Source organism: Myotis myotis, unplaced genomic scaffold, assembly GCF_014108235.1.
Source record: "Myotis myotis isolate mMyoMyo1 unplaced genomic scaffold, mMyoMyo1.p scaffold_m19_p_3, whole genome shotgun sequence".
NCBI lineage: Eukaryota > Metazoa > Chordata > Mammalia > Chiroptera > Vespertilionidae > Myotis > Myotis myotis.
Window position 1 is genome coordinate 15,612,535 of NW_023416335.1, and position 15,535 is coordinate 15,628,069.

The 15,535-nt window shown below is 47.1% G+C and overlaps 2 protein-coding genes across 13 annotated transcripts in view; one reads left to right on the plus strand and one right to left on the minus strand.

Moving 5' to 3' along the window:
- Positions 1 to 15,011, plus strand: part of RBPMS (RNA binding protein, mRNA processing factor) — a 181,543-nt gene extending 166,532 nt beyond the window's left edge. Inside the window, exons 7-9 of one of the 10 annotated variants that reach the window (XM_036296675.1) lie at positions 6,671 to 6,773; positions 12,763 to 12,842; positions 13,597 to 13,714. In XM_036296675.1, the coding sequence (XP_036152568.1) occupies positions 6,671 to 6,773; positions 12,763 to 12,802 (143 nt within the window). In that variant the 3' untranslated portion in view covers positions 12,803 to 12,842; positions 13,597 to 13,714. The other 9 variants (XR_004965676.1, XR_004965678.1, XR_004965679.1 and 6 more) reach the window with 9 other exon arrangements.
- GTF2E2 (general transcription factor IIE subunit 2) overlaps positions 1 to 15,535 on the minus strand; it is a 97,433-nt gene that overhangs the window by 11,125 nt on the left and 70,773 nt on the right. Inside the window, exon 10 of one of the 3 annotated variants that reach the window (XM_036296669.1) lies at positions 821 to 5,727. The exons of 1 other annotated variant lie outside the window; for it this stretch is intronic. The gene's annotated coding sequence lies outside the window, so the exon portion shown is untranslated. Of the gene's footprint in view, positions 1 to 820; positions 5,728 to 8,826; positions 9,132 to 15,535 lie in introns of those variants that run through there. One more of the 3 variants, XM_036296668.1, reaches the window with a different exon arrangement.

Below are 15,535 nucleotides of genomic sequence, written 5' to 3' on the forward strand. Positions count from 1 at the left end.
GAGGCCGACCTACAGGCATGGTCCTTTTCTTGAAAAGCTCCTCTTCTAAGGCAAACATACTTCCCAGTTAAACTGGTGCTCTTCTCCCACCATTAATCCTGGGTGTGTGTGTGTTAGATCACGTGAGGCCACTGAGCCTGTTAAGAGGTTCATGGGGTGGGGTGGGGGGGGGGGGGTGGCTGGCCTCTAGGCCTTGGACTCACTCACAGGGAAAATACTGGGGAAGTGGTGGGTGCTGGAGCCGGCCTTATCGGGTCAGCGCCTCGTCGTGAGGAGGAGGAAGAGCTCTGGGCTTCATTTTCCATAGGAAAGGTGCCCTGTTGACATGAAGTCTCGGTTGGTGAGTCATGTCACCTTCACGTTTAGCGGGGCACTTCCTGAGAGCTCGTTTAGGTCAGAAAGAAGGCTTCTTTGTTCTGAAGGAAGGGCCTGGCCAACCAGGACAGGGATTGGTGATGGGGACGAGAGCATCAGAAATCCCACCAAAGATTTAGCAGAGTGGCCAGTCAGTAGACCCTTACCTGGCAGTCAGGACTCGTTCTCTGGTGGTGAAAGTAAGTAAGTTGGAGGGTGACATTTCTGCTTTAAGACATCAACTTCAATAAGTTAGAATTGTACCTGTCCCAACGTATTCCTCAGTGTGGCCAAAGAAGTAGTCCTGAGGGATCATCGCAGGGGGAGTGCATAAGTGCATCCAGTGTCAAACAAAGTTAGACTTCTTTACCGAAAGATTCTCGGGGCCTTTGTAATGTGAGCATCGTGAATCGTTAAGATTAGGGAACTCTAGGATGCAGTCTTCCCCAAGTTGAGACCAGGGAACTTTTTTTTTTTTTTACACTGAATCTTAGGAAACTAATTTTTTACAAAGAACACACTTTGGGAAACTGCTCTAACCTCTAACCAAAATCTACACCAGTGGCACCCATATACCAGCTGGGCATAAGTAGGTTTACATGTGTTATACGGAAAGTAACCCAATAATTAATAATACAAGAGTAAACTCTGTTTTATGGATTCACAACCATAAACCTACTTTTCCCCACCCGTGTGTGTGTGTGTGTGTGTGTGTGTGTGTGTGTGTGTGTGTCTCTTGGGCCAGTGGTCATCTGTTCTAGTTTTCACTTCTCTATTATGATGGAGATCAAGACAAAAGTTGATGGTATTTGTCCCTAATTCTGAAATTAGGTTCTTATGGGTGTATGTTCAAGTACCCGTTTTAAATGAAATGGCAGTGTTAGTGAATGGCAATTGCATTTTAATTGTCCTTTCTCAGAAAGATAAAGTTAGTAGTCCCTGGTAGATACCCAGGTATTCTTTATAATATTGAACTATTTTGTGAAATCTAAAAGTTCACTGTTTAGGGGAAACATTTTCCTCCTGAAAGTACCACTTTTAAGTTTTGAGGTATACTAGTATTTAATTGTCTGTTAGGTCCAGGATTTTCTAAGTTCATGTTCCATATCCGTACACCCATCATTTTTAAACTTAAGTTATGATCCTTAGCCCTTGTTTCTTCATTCAGAAAAGCCTTGATCGTTTGGCCCTGTGGGACCCTCCGTTGCCAGGGTGACATAGGTCTAGCACTGTAGCGTCGTGTAGTTCCAGAAGGCACTGCTCACGTGCACCCCTCTCTTTTGTGACTGTGTGTTTCTCTCTCAATGTCCAGAGGCTGGTCAGTATTTGTAGAGCTGTCTGGGATGAGATCATTTGAACTTCTGAAGCTCACAAAGAGCTCATACATGTATGCTGAAATGTAGATCTGGCCCTCAGGATAAGCTGACGGCTGAGAAAGTAATGGCATTAGGAGAGAGGTCAGCGGGACAGAACCTGGAGGTTCACCTAGATGTCGGGGGTCAGGAGATGATGAACAGCGAGGGAAGAGTGGCCAGAGAAGCAGATGAGGCACTGAGCTGGCAAGGCAGTGCTGAGCTGCTTGGTCAGCAGTGTCCACTACAGCAGGACAGTGAGTAAAAGGACAGAGTACCTTTGAATTTGGCGAGTTGGGCTGGCTAAGGACGGTGGTGGCACAGGGCCTGAGGAAGGATTTTTTTGGAAACATGTATGTAGCCAAAGGGAAGACATGATTATTACAAAGCGGCATGGGTTCCAGCCAGAGATCCTGCTGTTCATTTGTGTCGGGCTCACCTCCATTGTCCAAGTTGTCCTTCCCCACTGACGATCTGCCAGAAATCTAGAGGTGGCGGCAGCTGCCAGGGGCTGGGGCTGCCCCCCCTTAGGAAGCACAGCGGATGACGCACTGCAGGGTCTGCGTAAAGATGCAGCATCTCCTAGGGAGGCATTGTTTGTTCTGGGGGCTGGAGAGTGGAGGAGGGAGGCTGCTTAGGAAGGAGGATGGATAACTGTACTTTCTCACTGCAGTTGGGTTGGGACTAGTCTCTCATCCCACCTGAGGTTAGATCAGTTCAGTGTGGATCCTTTCCTCAGGCTCCTTCTAGAGCAGTGGTTCTCAACCTTCCTAATGCCGCGACCCTTTAATACAGTTCTTCATGTTGTGGTGACCCCCAATTTCATTGTTACAAATTGAACATAATTAAAGCATAGTGATTAATCACAAAAACAGTATGTAATTATATATGTGTTTTCCAATGGTCTTAGGCGACCCACAGGTTAAGAACCGCTGTTCTAGACTCTTGGCTTAGGTTCCTTCTAAGAGAGCTAGTTATCCAGGCTATGTAATCCTGGGGAAGGTACATCAGAATTGAAAAGTGATGCTGATGAAATCATGGAAACCTTTTACAGCCAAACAAGTATCTCAGAAAAGACAAACGAAGGGTAGGTGCCAACCACATGGCCTTCTGTTCACCGGAGGGGCTATCCTCTCCCAGGGAATGGTGGCACCAGAATAGATGACGAGCAGGAGTGACAACTGGTATCAGACCTTCTGTGCAAGCTGGCTGTCACTTCTGACATGCAGAGCGTCAGGATGTTGTCCTTCCAAACCCTCCGCAGTCCTGGGCCTGCTCTGCCCAGAGGTCTTCAAGGATTTTTCATTGACCCTCTTTAACTTGCTATTTCTAAAGGAAAACCAGTGACTATCAAAGGAAATAAGCTCTCTATTCTTAAAAAAAAACATATATTATGTGTCTGCTACATGCTAGATATTAAAATGTGCAAAACCAGGCCCATGCCCCAAAGGAGCTTACATTCTAATAGGCAGGAGTCGTGGACACTCGTTTTAGTGAGAAAGGAGAGACATTGTTCAGGGCGCTCCCTAGTGAGGTGTGGGCGTTCGAGTGGCATACGTAAGGCTGTCAGAGCGTGGCTGGCACTGGTATTTCTATTTGTTCAGTGTCCTCCTTGATGGATGGTGTTTAGTCAGGTACAAGCTTTGTCTGCCCAGCACTAGAGTTTTGCTAATGATCCAGCCTGTGGCAGGGAATCCAGAATACACACTGATTGGAAACGATCCATTTCCCAGGTATGCTGCAGTTGTTAATCACTCCTTACAAGGAATGAGAGTTACACAGCTTTCCTTGTTGGTTATCCAAATGTAATTGGGGGGGTGGGGGGGGGCACAGAGAGCAGTGTTAGGAATGGGGGTGGTTCTGGGAGGGGTTTTTTTTAAGAACTCATGAAAAATTCCCTGGACATGAACCAAGACCACAGCATAGAAATTATAAGCATATGTAGCTACAGCCTCATCAAATTAGAGGGACATGGCAAGAGTAAAGCCAGAATTTGAAGTGTTTATTCCTTATGTCTAGTTTGGGGCAGGATGGCTTAATCTCTGGCTGTGACGTGAGTGCCCAGGGATGGAGCCCACATCAGGGGAGTCCCAGGTGCTGGAAGTCAAGGCAGAGCTTGGAGCTGAGCAGAGCAGGAACGGTTCTAGGTCTTCACGCGGCCCAGACAGCTGCTGCGGCTCCACAGTCACCCTGCCTCTCCCTAGAAGGGCCCCGGGCACCATGCTCTCTCGATGCAGTGTGCCCAGAAACCAAAGCGGCACTTCATCACCGATTGGCCATTCCCCTTCCTATTAGCCAAGGTCTCCACAGCACACTTCAGTTCATTAACACGGTAAATCTCCAGTGAACACCTGTAGCGTGTAAGGGGCTGTTCTGGGTGCTGAGGATAGTGAACAGACACAGACAAAACCCTTGCCTTCATGGAGGAGACGGGTAGTAACATACTAAACACCGGTAGGTGGTGAGAGGTGCCAAGGGGAAAAGAGCACAGCAAGTAAGAGGGTAGATGCTATGGGCTGGCAGGCACTTCATTTCACAGGGGGCAGAGGAGTCAGGGTCAGCCTGACACCCTTCGCACTGAGACCCAGTTTCCCCAGATTTACATGGGCTCCGTGCTCAGAACAGACCTCACGGTATTCGAGTTTAGAGAATGATTTCACCTCACTATCCTCTTCTTCTGGCCTCCCCTTAGCTAAACCAAAGTAAACAGCTTGAGATACAGCAGGCTGAGGTGAGAACTGGGAAGGCCCAGGCAGCCTGTGCAGCTCACCCCTCCCTGCCTGCTCATCAGCCCCTTGTGAGCTATAAAGTACGAGCAGGCCTGAGAACCCGTCCTCACTAGTTCCTGTGGTGGGTGCCCCTTCCAGCCACTGCCCAGTCCTCCACGGCGTCTGCTAACCACACGGGCACTTACTGAGCTCATCTCCCTGCAAGACTGTTGGGACCGCCTAATGCGGTCAGAGCTGGGTCCCGCAACTTCCACCCACGATCTGTTTCCTGTGAGTCTGGCTGGGGGATCTGGGAGACTCCCGAGCATGTGTGATATGCACCAGAGAGGTGCCGGCCTGGTCCCTGGAGAAAGTTCAAAGGGGGCAGCCATGTGTTACGTCCTGGCATTGAGTCCCAGAGCAGCTGCTGGAGAACAGTCACGGTCAGGGCCACCCACGGGAGCTTCTGCCCCGACACACACTTCCTCCGTCTGTCCCAGGGGCTGGCAGTGGGCATTCCAGTGGCCCCTGTGCTCACCATAAGGCAAACATGAGCACACTCAGGCTTCCCTCCAGGGTCACCTCCCAGGATCTCTGTGCAGCAGAATCTGCCTGTGCATCCTTTCTGCCCACCAGCTGAGCACAGGCAGTGGACACGTGTTGATGTAATAACTGGACAGAGCAGCTGGGTGACTCCTAACAGTCCTAAGTCATACTGAGAGGAACCTTCAGCCTTTCTTAAAGGCAGGCATCCTACCAATGCAGCCTCGGTCAGGCGGCCATGGAGGACCCCCAGGTCCGCTGCTGCTGCTTGGGGGTGCTCCCTCCTTCCCTCCTCCCTCCAGTGCTCTTGGCAAGTTTGGAAAGGGTGAGCGAAGATGGGTAAGCTGATAAGTTTGGTTTGCAGGGATGACTTTTTCCTGTCCTGAAATAAACCTTTTACTAGGAAACTAGAATCACATCAACTCATTGTTTATTTTTATAGTGAAATTCTGGGGAAAACATTTCTTAATTCTGACATGTTCTTCAACCTGACCCAGAATCCCAGAGGGGGGTGTCAGTTGGACCCAGAGTGCCACGGGGTCTCCTGGAAAGCCAGCTTCCTGAGCAGGAGGACCTGAGACCTGCAGGGGCACTCAGAGGGTTTGTGCATACATGTGCATGCCTGTGCACAGAGCCGCACCCACAAACAGCCTGTCTGCGAGGGGAGCAGGGCTGACCGGGCTGATATGAGAACTAGTGGCGAAAGGGGCCACTGGGCTTCCTTCCACGGCACCAGGACCTCCTGGAAACCAGCTGGCCCAGAGTCATGCCTGCAGGAAGAGGACCAACAATTTATTATTTGCTCGTCTCTGCACCTTATTTCAAAATTCTCAGACCCTAGGGAACAGAAGGATGTGTTCACAAATGCTTCCTTCTGGGTTCTGTTTTCTGGTAGGTGCTTGGATTAACATTATCACCACAGGGTTCTCCAGAAATGATTGTGTGGCCTTGGGCTGACCAGGGTTGCAACTGGTCTGAAGGCCCTGGTGCTGGGGAGGTTTCGGGCTTTCTTCTCTTTGGGGGGCCTCAGGTCCTGTGCCTTCCCTTAGCAGGGCTTCAGACAGTCCTGGGGATCCAGCCCATGGGGGAGGCAATCCCTGGTGCCCCTCTGCCCCAGGTGATTTACACCCTGGTTCTTGAGTGAACACGAGAACATCGCCCGAAGCACACTTTTCCCAGGTGCTCTTCTCTCAGACCTCCATGCCAGGTGTCCCTGGGAGCCACATCCACCACCCTGGGCTCTGAAGGTCTTCCCTCCCTCGTACCAGATCCTAAGCTGGCTGTCCTGGCTGTCAGCTTTTCATGCCACAGATACCAGTTCATTCTCAGGCGGCGCTTGTGGCCAGCTCGATGGCAGAGGCCTTTGGTCCCTTTGCCTTAGACCAGTGGTTCTCAACCTTCTGGCCCTTTAAATACAGTTCCTCATGTTGTGACCCAACCATAAAATTATTTTCGTTGTTACTGTTATGAATCGTAATGTAAATATCTGATATGCAGGATGGTCTTAAGCGACCCCTGTGAAAGGGTCGTTCGACCCCCAAAGGGGTCGTGACCCACAGGTTGAGAACCGCTGCCTTAGACTCTCGGCTGGTTGCTCCCAGAATAGGCTGGTCTTAAAGGCCCAGGGAACCCTCGCAGCAGGCCAGGCTGTGGGTGGAAACTACTGCACTGTTAGTGGGTTTAATTAATGCGTGGTCTCTTTCTCCAGCCCAGGTTCCAGGTGTGTGATGGTGGCTGCAATCTGTCTTGTGGGTATTAATGCATCTTCAGTGGTGGCTACTCTTCTCGAGCTGTTCTTCAAAACTGGAGCATGCTGGTGAGTGTCGCTGAGCAGGCCCTCGGAGAAGCAGCGTGTCCTGGGGCAGGGCACCCGATGGTGTACTGTAGGCCCATGTGGCCAGGACCATCACCCAGCATCACCTGGGTGCTACACCTGTCCCAGTGGGAGCTCTAAGTTGGTGTGGAGTGCTCAGGGCCAGCGGTTGGTGCGTCATTATCTCCTCCAACCATGGCCTGCGTAGGGAGGGCTGTTTCCGCATAGCAACTGAGTTTTGCAAACCCTCAGCGCGTTGCCTAGTCGTTCTCACCACAGCCATCCTGGGTGGGGCTGACACTTCAACACCTGCTCATCCAGCAGCAGTACTGAGTGACATATTCCACCGAAGGGAATCACAGCTAGATGAAGCGTTCCCTAAAGCCTTTAACACTTTTTGGGAAATTAACCTTTTTGTCTTTGTTTTTTTTAAAAAAAATTATTTCAGAGAGGAAGGGAGAGTGAGAGGAAAAAACATCAGTGATGAGAGAATCATTGATCAGCTGCCTCCTACACACCCCCTTCAGATCGAACCTGGGACCCTTCAGTCTGAAGGCTGACACTCTATCCACTGAGTCAAACCAGCTAGAGTGGAAATGAACCATTTTGGTGGAAATCTTTTTTGGATGTATGTCTGTTCCTTCCAACTTACTAATCCAATTATATTGATTATAATGCACCCCTTTCTTAGTGACTGAGGGACATTTTTATGAGCCTCTTCAGAAACAGGGTGAATGCCCTTGGGCATAACTGAATGATCCGGGATTCTCACTGAATCCTCCAGACTTTTCTAGTGGGTGATCATTTTGGAGATCTGTGTGATTTTAGTCAATACCAGTTGTCACTCCTCAGTTCATCTATTTCTGGCAGTACGTGGTCTTAAAACAATGACATGGCATTCCCAAGACGACTTGCCCACCCGTCTCTCTGGCAAGCTTGGCCTCGAACAGCAGGAATGCCACGGACAGGCTGACAGCGGTTATGTCTCAGCCCAAATAAGGTGGCAAATTTCATCCCTGCAAGGGGCCTCTATAGATGAGTCAGAAAAGGGGCAAGATTCCTGCTAAGGACAGAGAACCAGGCAGTTCTGGCCACGGAGGTCATTACCACATTTCTGGCGCTTAAGTAACTTTGTGTTCAGAACAGTACCATTCAGTGCCTGTCCAGCAGCCTGCACTTGGGGTCTTTTTCCATTGACGTTTGTTTCTCACACTAACCAAACTCACCCATGTTTTTCCACATGACAGGGCACTAGTGTTATCCATCCCACTAATTCCACAGCCAATTTATTAGGTTTTCCGACTGTCGGAGTAACAATGCCTACGATATTGTTAATGATATTATCACTTAGCAAAGCTTCTTTAAAAGACAAGATTTTGTTTTTCCCCCTCCTCTGGGGAAGCTTAAAGGCCAGTTAAAAGCCACCTATACAATTTTTAGGAAGCAGGTTAGAATTTTCTTTCTAAGTGCAGTAAATGAAACCAAACACCAGTAACGCGGGGGCCATGCAGATGAGGCCAGTCAGGAGGCTGCAGCAGCTGAAGTGTGTGGTGACTTCATGCAGACATCGGGAGGGCCGGTGACGAGAGGAAGATAGGACGTGGGGGAGAACTGGGGCTTGGTCCTGGTTGGGCAGCTAAGAGTGAAGTTGCAAATATACCTGAAATAGTGGGGCAGGCAAGCCAGCATGCACCAGGTGGGGAGGGGATACCTTCGGCAATAGCCACATTCAAGGTGGGCTCTGGGCTCACCGGTTCCTGGGCCATCGGGGTGTTACACGAACAAGCCTGGCAGAGGCTTTCCTCCCACCAAATCTGAAGTTGGAGGACACTCTGTAAGGCCCGTCCAGCCTTAGAGAGCAGGTAGGCCTGGGCTAGGCAGCTTGCTCGTTACTGTGGCCTCTAACTACAGGGACTGTTCCCCTAGAGATTATAGAGTGTGCGTGCGCCTTTTTAAATGTTAACTACTCTTTTTATTACAAATTAATGTTAGCATTTGAATTTTTATAAATCAAGCTGACAAGTATAAAATGAAAACTAAATCACTCATTTAAAACTTTTGTCATATATGCCATATTTATTGAGTTGGATGGAGGGAAATATTCCTTATCTTTTTGTAAAAATGAGTAAATTTAGAGAAACTCTGGCGGGGGGAGGGGGAAATCATTGGTAAGTCAGGTACAGATGGTCCCTGCCTTATGGTTTGGTAGCGATATGCACTCAGTAGAAATCTTACTTCAGATTCTGAATGTTGATCTTTTCCTGCGCTAGCGATGTGTGGCACGACACGCCCGGGATGCTGGCGGTGATCTACCAATTGTGAGGGAAAACCACCGATGCTCTCCAGTGTGCAGCCAGCATTCTTTGGGTGTAAATTACATGATATCGAACACTTCGTTATTTTTTTCAACTACAGTTGACATACAGTATTATATTCGTTTCAGGTGTGCAACACAGTAAGATTTATATACTACATTATGAAATAATCACTCCAATAACTAATACCCATCTAACACCATAGTTGACAATACTGACTGTATTCTCTATGCTGTAGTTTACATCCCCATGACTATTTTATAACTACTAATTTGTACTTAATTCCTATGTATCTGAGTATGTTTGTCCATTTATTCTATTCTTTAGTTCCACATGTAAGTGAAATCATGGCATTTGTCTTTCTCTGACTTTTTTCACTTAGCATAATACCCTCTAGGTCCATCCACATTGTCACAAATGGTAAGATTTCATTCTTTTTTTGTGGCTGAGTAATATTGCATTGTATATATGCATCATCTTTATCCACTTATCTATTGATGGACACTTAAATTGCTTTCCCATCTTGGCTATTGTAACTAATGCTATAATGAACACAGGGATGCATATCTTTTCAAATTAGTGTTTTTGGATTTCTTAAGTGCAGTTGCTGGGTTGTAGGATAGTTTATTTTTTGAGGAACCCCCATACTGCTTTCCACAGTGGCTGCACCAATCTGCACTCCCACCAATAGTGCAAGAGAGTTCCCTGTTCTCCACATTCTGGCCAATACTTGTTGCTTGCTGGTTTATTGATGGTAGCCATTCTGACAGGTGTGAGGTCATATCTCATTGTGGTTTTAATTTGCATCTCTCTGATTAGTGACATTGAGCATCTTTTCTTATGTCTATTGGCCATCTTCAGGTCCTCTGCCCATTTTTTAATAAGATTGTTAAGATGTACAAGTTCCTTATATTTTAGATATTAACACCTTATCGGATGTCTCATTGGTAAATATCTTCTTCCATTCAGTAGGCTGTGTTTTCATTTTGTTGATGGTTAGCTCGGTGCAGAAATTTGTAGTCCCATCTGTTTATTCTTTACTTTCCCCTTGCCCAAGAAGATATATCCAAAAAAATACTGCTAAGGGAGATCTGCCTTTGTTTTTTTCTTCTAGGACTTTTTTGGTTTGAAGTCTTACATCTACTTTACTATAAAGTAGGCTTTATATTAGATGATTTTGCCCAACTAAAGTCTAACGTAAATGCTCTGAGCACATTTTAAGGCAGGCTAAGCTATGATGTTAGGCATTACATGTATTTTCAATGGATTTATTGGCACGTAATCCCATCATAAGTCCAGGAGTGTCTGTATATGTAGGTGGATTGGGAGGAAAATGGAGAAAATTTTCTTATTGCTGGGAGAAAAGGCTCACAAGGCACTTGTACAGATTCCAACTTACCAAGGAGAAAGTTGAGTCAGCTGCCTCCAAGGACTGACACACATTGATCAAGGACAACTGAAATGAAATGTTTTGGAATTGTATAGTGTTCTTAAGATACCAGGAGACGTTCTCCATTGTCTTCAAACCTGTGCTTGCGTCCTTGTTTATCCCGTCACACGCATGTTGGAGATGAAGCCCTTTCAGGACGGGCTGAGAGGAGGCTGCTCTCTAAACAGAGCCTGGCCCTCTCCCCCTCGGTGCTCTGTGTTCTCAGATGTCTTTGCATTCTGTTTAAAATGTCCTTGTTAATACATTCCAAGGTTTGAACTCCATTCCTAGCAAAACCCCTTCCTTGTTTACAGGGACTGAAATAGCCACATTTTGACCTTCTGTTCAGTCTGGGAACATCTATGGCCACGGGGACACATTCTTTTCCCATGTGAGAATTACATTTACACAACATAGTTATGGAAAGAAAAGCTCAGGAAATTAATAGACTCGCATCCCTCTCTTCTAGATTTTTCACTTCAAAAGATCAACCAGAATTAAGTAGGAACCCCTCTTTCTTCCTGCTCAGAGCCCAACATGGTCCCTAGGCATTTATCAAGACTAGGGGGCCAAGTTTCAGGGCGATGGTCCATCATTCCTGTCTCATTTTTCATGTAGTCTGAGTGTTTGAATTATGGCTGTATGCAAGTGATTACATCTGGGGTGAGGGAAAGAGGAAATAGTTTTAGGGAGGAAAATTTCCAAGATAATCCTTGTAAAAAACCAAGTAAGTGGCCTGGATAGTGAGATCTCTGAGAGGAGAAAGCCCTGCAGGCCAAGTGACCAGAAAGGCTGGAGGACCTGGGGCTTATACTGAGTTTGGAAAGATAGTAGGGTTGTAGGGGGGAATTGGACAGAAGAGTGGAAGTAGGAATAGGAACAAGCTTTTAAGGGCCTTGGGTCATGGGGGAGGTATTGGAGAGAACTGAGGGGAGGAGGGGGTGTGTTTTAGGAATCATGGTCATCTTCTTGCTGCCCACAGCAAAGTGGATGTAGAATCATGTTAGAAACACACACCAGGAAAGGTGAGCCCATGATGGTGATGTGAGAAGTGAAAGAATGACCCGAGAGAGCAGGGCTGTGTCAGGGACAAGGACACATAGGGAGAGGGGTCAGGAGCTATGTTAAGGTAAGGCTTGGCAAGTCTTGAGTTTAGACATACTGCTTTTGAGGTCATGGCAGAAATGTTAGGGGCTGAGATGATAGGAACCCATTTGCCCAAATATGGTTGTGAGCTCCCCCAGAGAAAGCAGAAGTAGGCCAGCCAGGCCTTACCACACACAGCCAAGGGCTGGAGCAGATGCAGGGATGACATGCAGCCCGATGTTCCTTTGCCTGTTCATTCAGTCCCTGAAAGCAGTGTGGCAGCTTTGGCTTCAGACCCTCGGTCTCAGTGCTCTGTCACCACATCCAGTTTTGGCCACTTTCCCAAGATGGCCTTCTCCAAGCCATGCTCTTTAAGAGGCCGTTGGCAGCATGCAGGCCCCTCCGGTTCCGAGAGTTTAAGGGCAGCCAAGTGCCTTCCCCTGTGAATTGTTCCAAAGTACAAGCAGCCGTAGGGTGACTGTTGTTCCTCAGAAACGGCTTCCTGGAACCAGCACACACAGCTTGGGCTCCTGGCACATGGTCAATCTGGGATGACGTGGAAGGTGTCATTCCAGGCCCGAAAAGCCAAGAATGTGGGGGGAGGAAGCTGACCTGAATCAGTTCCTCAAGCTGGTTTGCTGCCTCTGTTGGTTTGTGGGGACTGGGGTGGGGGCCTCTTCACACTTGAGGGAAGGGTGTGGGTTCATTGGAAAAGTCAGCTAGTACAGCCTCAAAGGTGATGCCCGCTTCATAAGCCCCCTGCAGCCCTACCCCATGGAAAGATGCCCCCAGCCCAGGCACTCTCTCTCCTGCCACCCACCTAGATGGTGGGAAATCAGAGTCTAGCAGAAGAAATGTAGCTTTCAAGAGGGGGTCCTGCTGGCCCTGCTCACTAAGCATCACAGGACACGTTTACCTACACCAGCGACGGGGCGTGAACAGACCTGGGCACCATCTGCCGAGCAGGGGCTGCTCCCACTATTGTGTTTGACCAGGGGAAGCAAGAGTCAGAAAGTGAGACTTCCTGAAGGTGCACGCTGCTAACTGCTGGACACATGCTTCTGTTCCAGAGAATTCTGCTGAGAAAGTAAAGGGGGCAGGCAGGAGCTAGGGGCCGCTGAGGTAATGATATTGGGTTTTCTGACTTGTGGCTCATTATTAGTTCGACTCACTTGTGCTGTCATCGACAAACCTGGCTGTGACAGGACTGACCGGCACTGGACAAACCTGGTTTGGGAAGGAGTATGTACCAAAATATGTTTCTAATTTCAGGATTTACTGCTACATATATATTTTCCCAAATAAGTCTAACTTAGGACAATTATATGGGTTTTCAATAATGATGCTATTTTCGTTATAGCCTCCTCCCACTCACAAATAAGCATTTCCTGTACAAAATTCCAGTTATACTGATTTACGCCTACATACACTTTTTCTACAACCACAAATTTATGAGTCTGACATGCTGGTAAGATGGCAAGAAAACAAGGTACTTGGAGAGAGAAAATTAAAATGACAGAATAATCACAGAGTTTCACAATGCAGCGTTAACACTGTTAACTAAATCTAGACACAGAGGAGCTAAGATACACTTCAGAACATCCTGGGCCAGAGGAGCTCTGCCAGCAGCAGTCGAAGGACGCAATGATCAGTGATTGTTCCAAGGCCCCACAGAGCAAGACAAGTATGAGCATTTCCTTGCCACTGCAGGGGAAGGAGGTATTGGGAATTTCTAATAAGAGATAAACGGAAATTAAATATACTCCCTACGTATCTAAGGTTACACACCAATACTTGTGTCTTTACTTGGTGAGTCAGTAAATATATTGCACGCTGACACACACACCTTTTCGCAGAGAATCACCAAGAATTTCCCCAGGTGAAAGTTTCGTGAATTCTATCAATAGGTGTCTCCAAGCACAGCCCCGCAGCAGGCAGGAGGAATTACTGCACACCTTTGGGACCTGCTTTCCTCACACATTCCTTTCTCTTTCAGGCTTGAAAAAACCTTGCCCAGTTTTGATCCCTTCAAGACTTTGCCACAGCCTCTATCACACATCTGTTTTTCTTGAAGAAAAAAATATAATAAAAATGTTTTACTCTTTTACACTGTATAATTTTAAGAAATAGTGTGTTATTTGTGAATGCATGGTCTGACGGACATTTCTGTACAGTGTGGAGATATTTTCAAATGAAACATAAAAGATGTCAACAATAAACCAAGAGTGAGTATTTTTATACCAAACATTGAAATATGATAGGATGATCTTACACTGGGTTGGATCACAATTTTTGTTCTTGACTTTTGAATGCCTGTAATTAAAAAATATCTATTTTTTCTCTAGAATAGCTGCATGTTTGAGGCATGTTTTTAAATATGAACATTTCCAGAATCTCATGTGAATGTATAGAAATCTGTGCCTGGCCTGAGTCCAGAGTGAATGAGAAATGTGGAGTTATTAGATGTTAGAAAGAGAGATGTGCTGTCTGCAGTACAAGGTGTGCGCTGGCAGGTCTAGGATATCTTGCAACATCATCGCAAGCCTCCTCGAGCTGCTACCGTGGTGACATGCTCACAGCTGTGGGCAAAGAAGCCCTTCCCTGATCAGAGGGGCCCTTAGAAAACCCTGGCAGCTCCAGAGGTAACACAGTCTGTCTCACTGAGAGGGAAACCTTGGCTCTGGGAGGCCAGTGCTGCCTCAGGAAGCTGGCTTTGCCCATCCTGCATAGCTGCAGTGGGCAGCTCATGTCTCCTAAGTGATACTGCAAAATACTGGCTGAGCTGGTGCTGGTAGCACCATGCCAATGAGCCATTCCAAACATGATCTTAAACCCTATCCACTCACTGGGGTGCTTGCACCACACCAGCCCATGGAGATGGTGCAGCCAGTGGGCATTTGCTGCTTCAAGACTTCTTCAAAACCAAAGTTAGTCTTGCATTGTAAGCTGACACATTTCCAGAGTCTTGACAGCTCAGTCTCCCCTCATAGAAGAGCCAGGTGTAAAAATATATATTGACCTAAGAATTTCAACTGCTGATATGCCAAAACGTGATCATAATCTTTCTTAACTGACCTGCTCACGTTATGATTATATGGTTGGGTTAGGGTTTGTTTCATTGTTTTCCATTAGAAATAAACATGTCAAGAAGCTTTTAAAGGTCATCACACAAAAAACAAGAAGGACCAGGAAAGAGGCCTCTTACCTTCATAAATGAGGCCAAGGGCAGTGACAGCAGCACGGGCGGCTGTGTTCAAGCCCTGGATGCCTTCAGCATGCCTGGCTCTCGGTGAGACTTCTATACTTGTTTCTAAGGAAAGCAGCAACTTTCACACTATTATGCTTTTATACACTGTTTAAAGGTACTTTTCTATTGTCATTTTAAAAATAAAGTGCTTATCTCGGCTATCACACCATTGTTTGGCAAATTTCTTTTTACAAGATTAACCAAGAGCAAACCACACTGCAGGCCAGGGTCCGGCAGACAGATTTCTTTACCCCTTTTAGGTCCTCGACAGAGCCAGGGCAGAGAGACTAAAGAGAAAACAGGGCTGGGAGAGCCAGATAATAACCACCACAGAGGCTCTATTGTGGGCATGTGGTGAGCGACACTGATACCTTAGGCCACGGCCCTTCCTGACCTGCTGGAGGCGCTCCTGGTAAATTCACAACCTCTTTATTGATGCCTTACTGACTCCACATCCACCTAAGCCTACGAAACTTAGCTCCAGATTATCTGAAATCTGTAGTCATTTTATGGTGCCTGCTAACTTAAAATGTAATTGATAGCCAAAATAATAAAAGCATTTCTTCTATACACTCTCACCAACCTTTCTTCCCTCAGAAGGGGGGAAACCACAGTGCTCAATTCCAACTAGTAATTGAATGTCTTGTTGGGCACTGACATTGGTCTGGTAGTTTGGATCTCACATCCC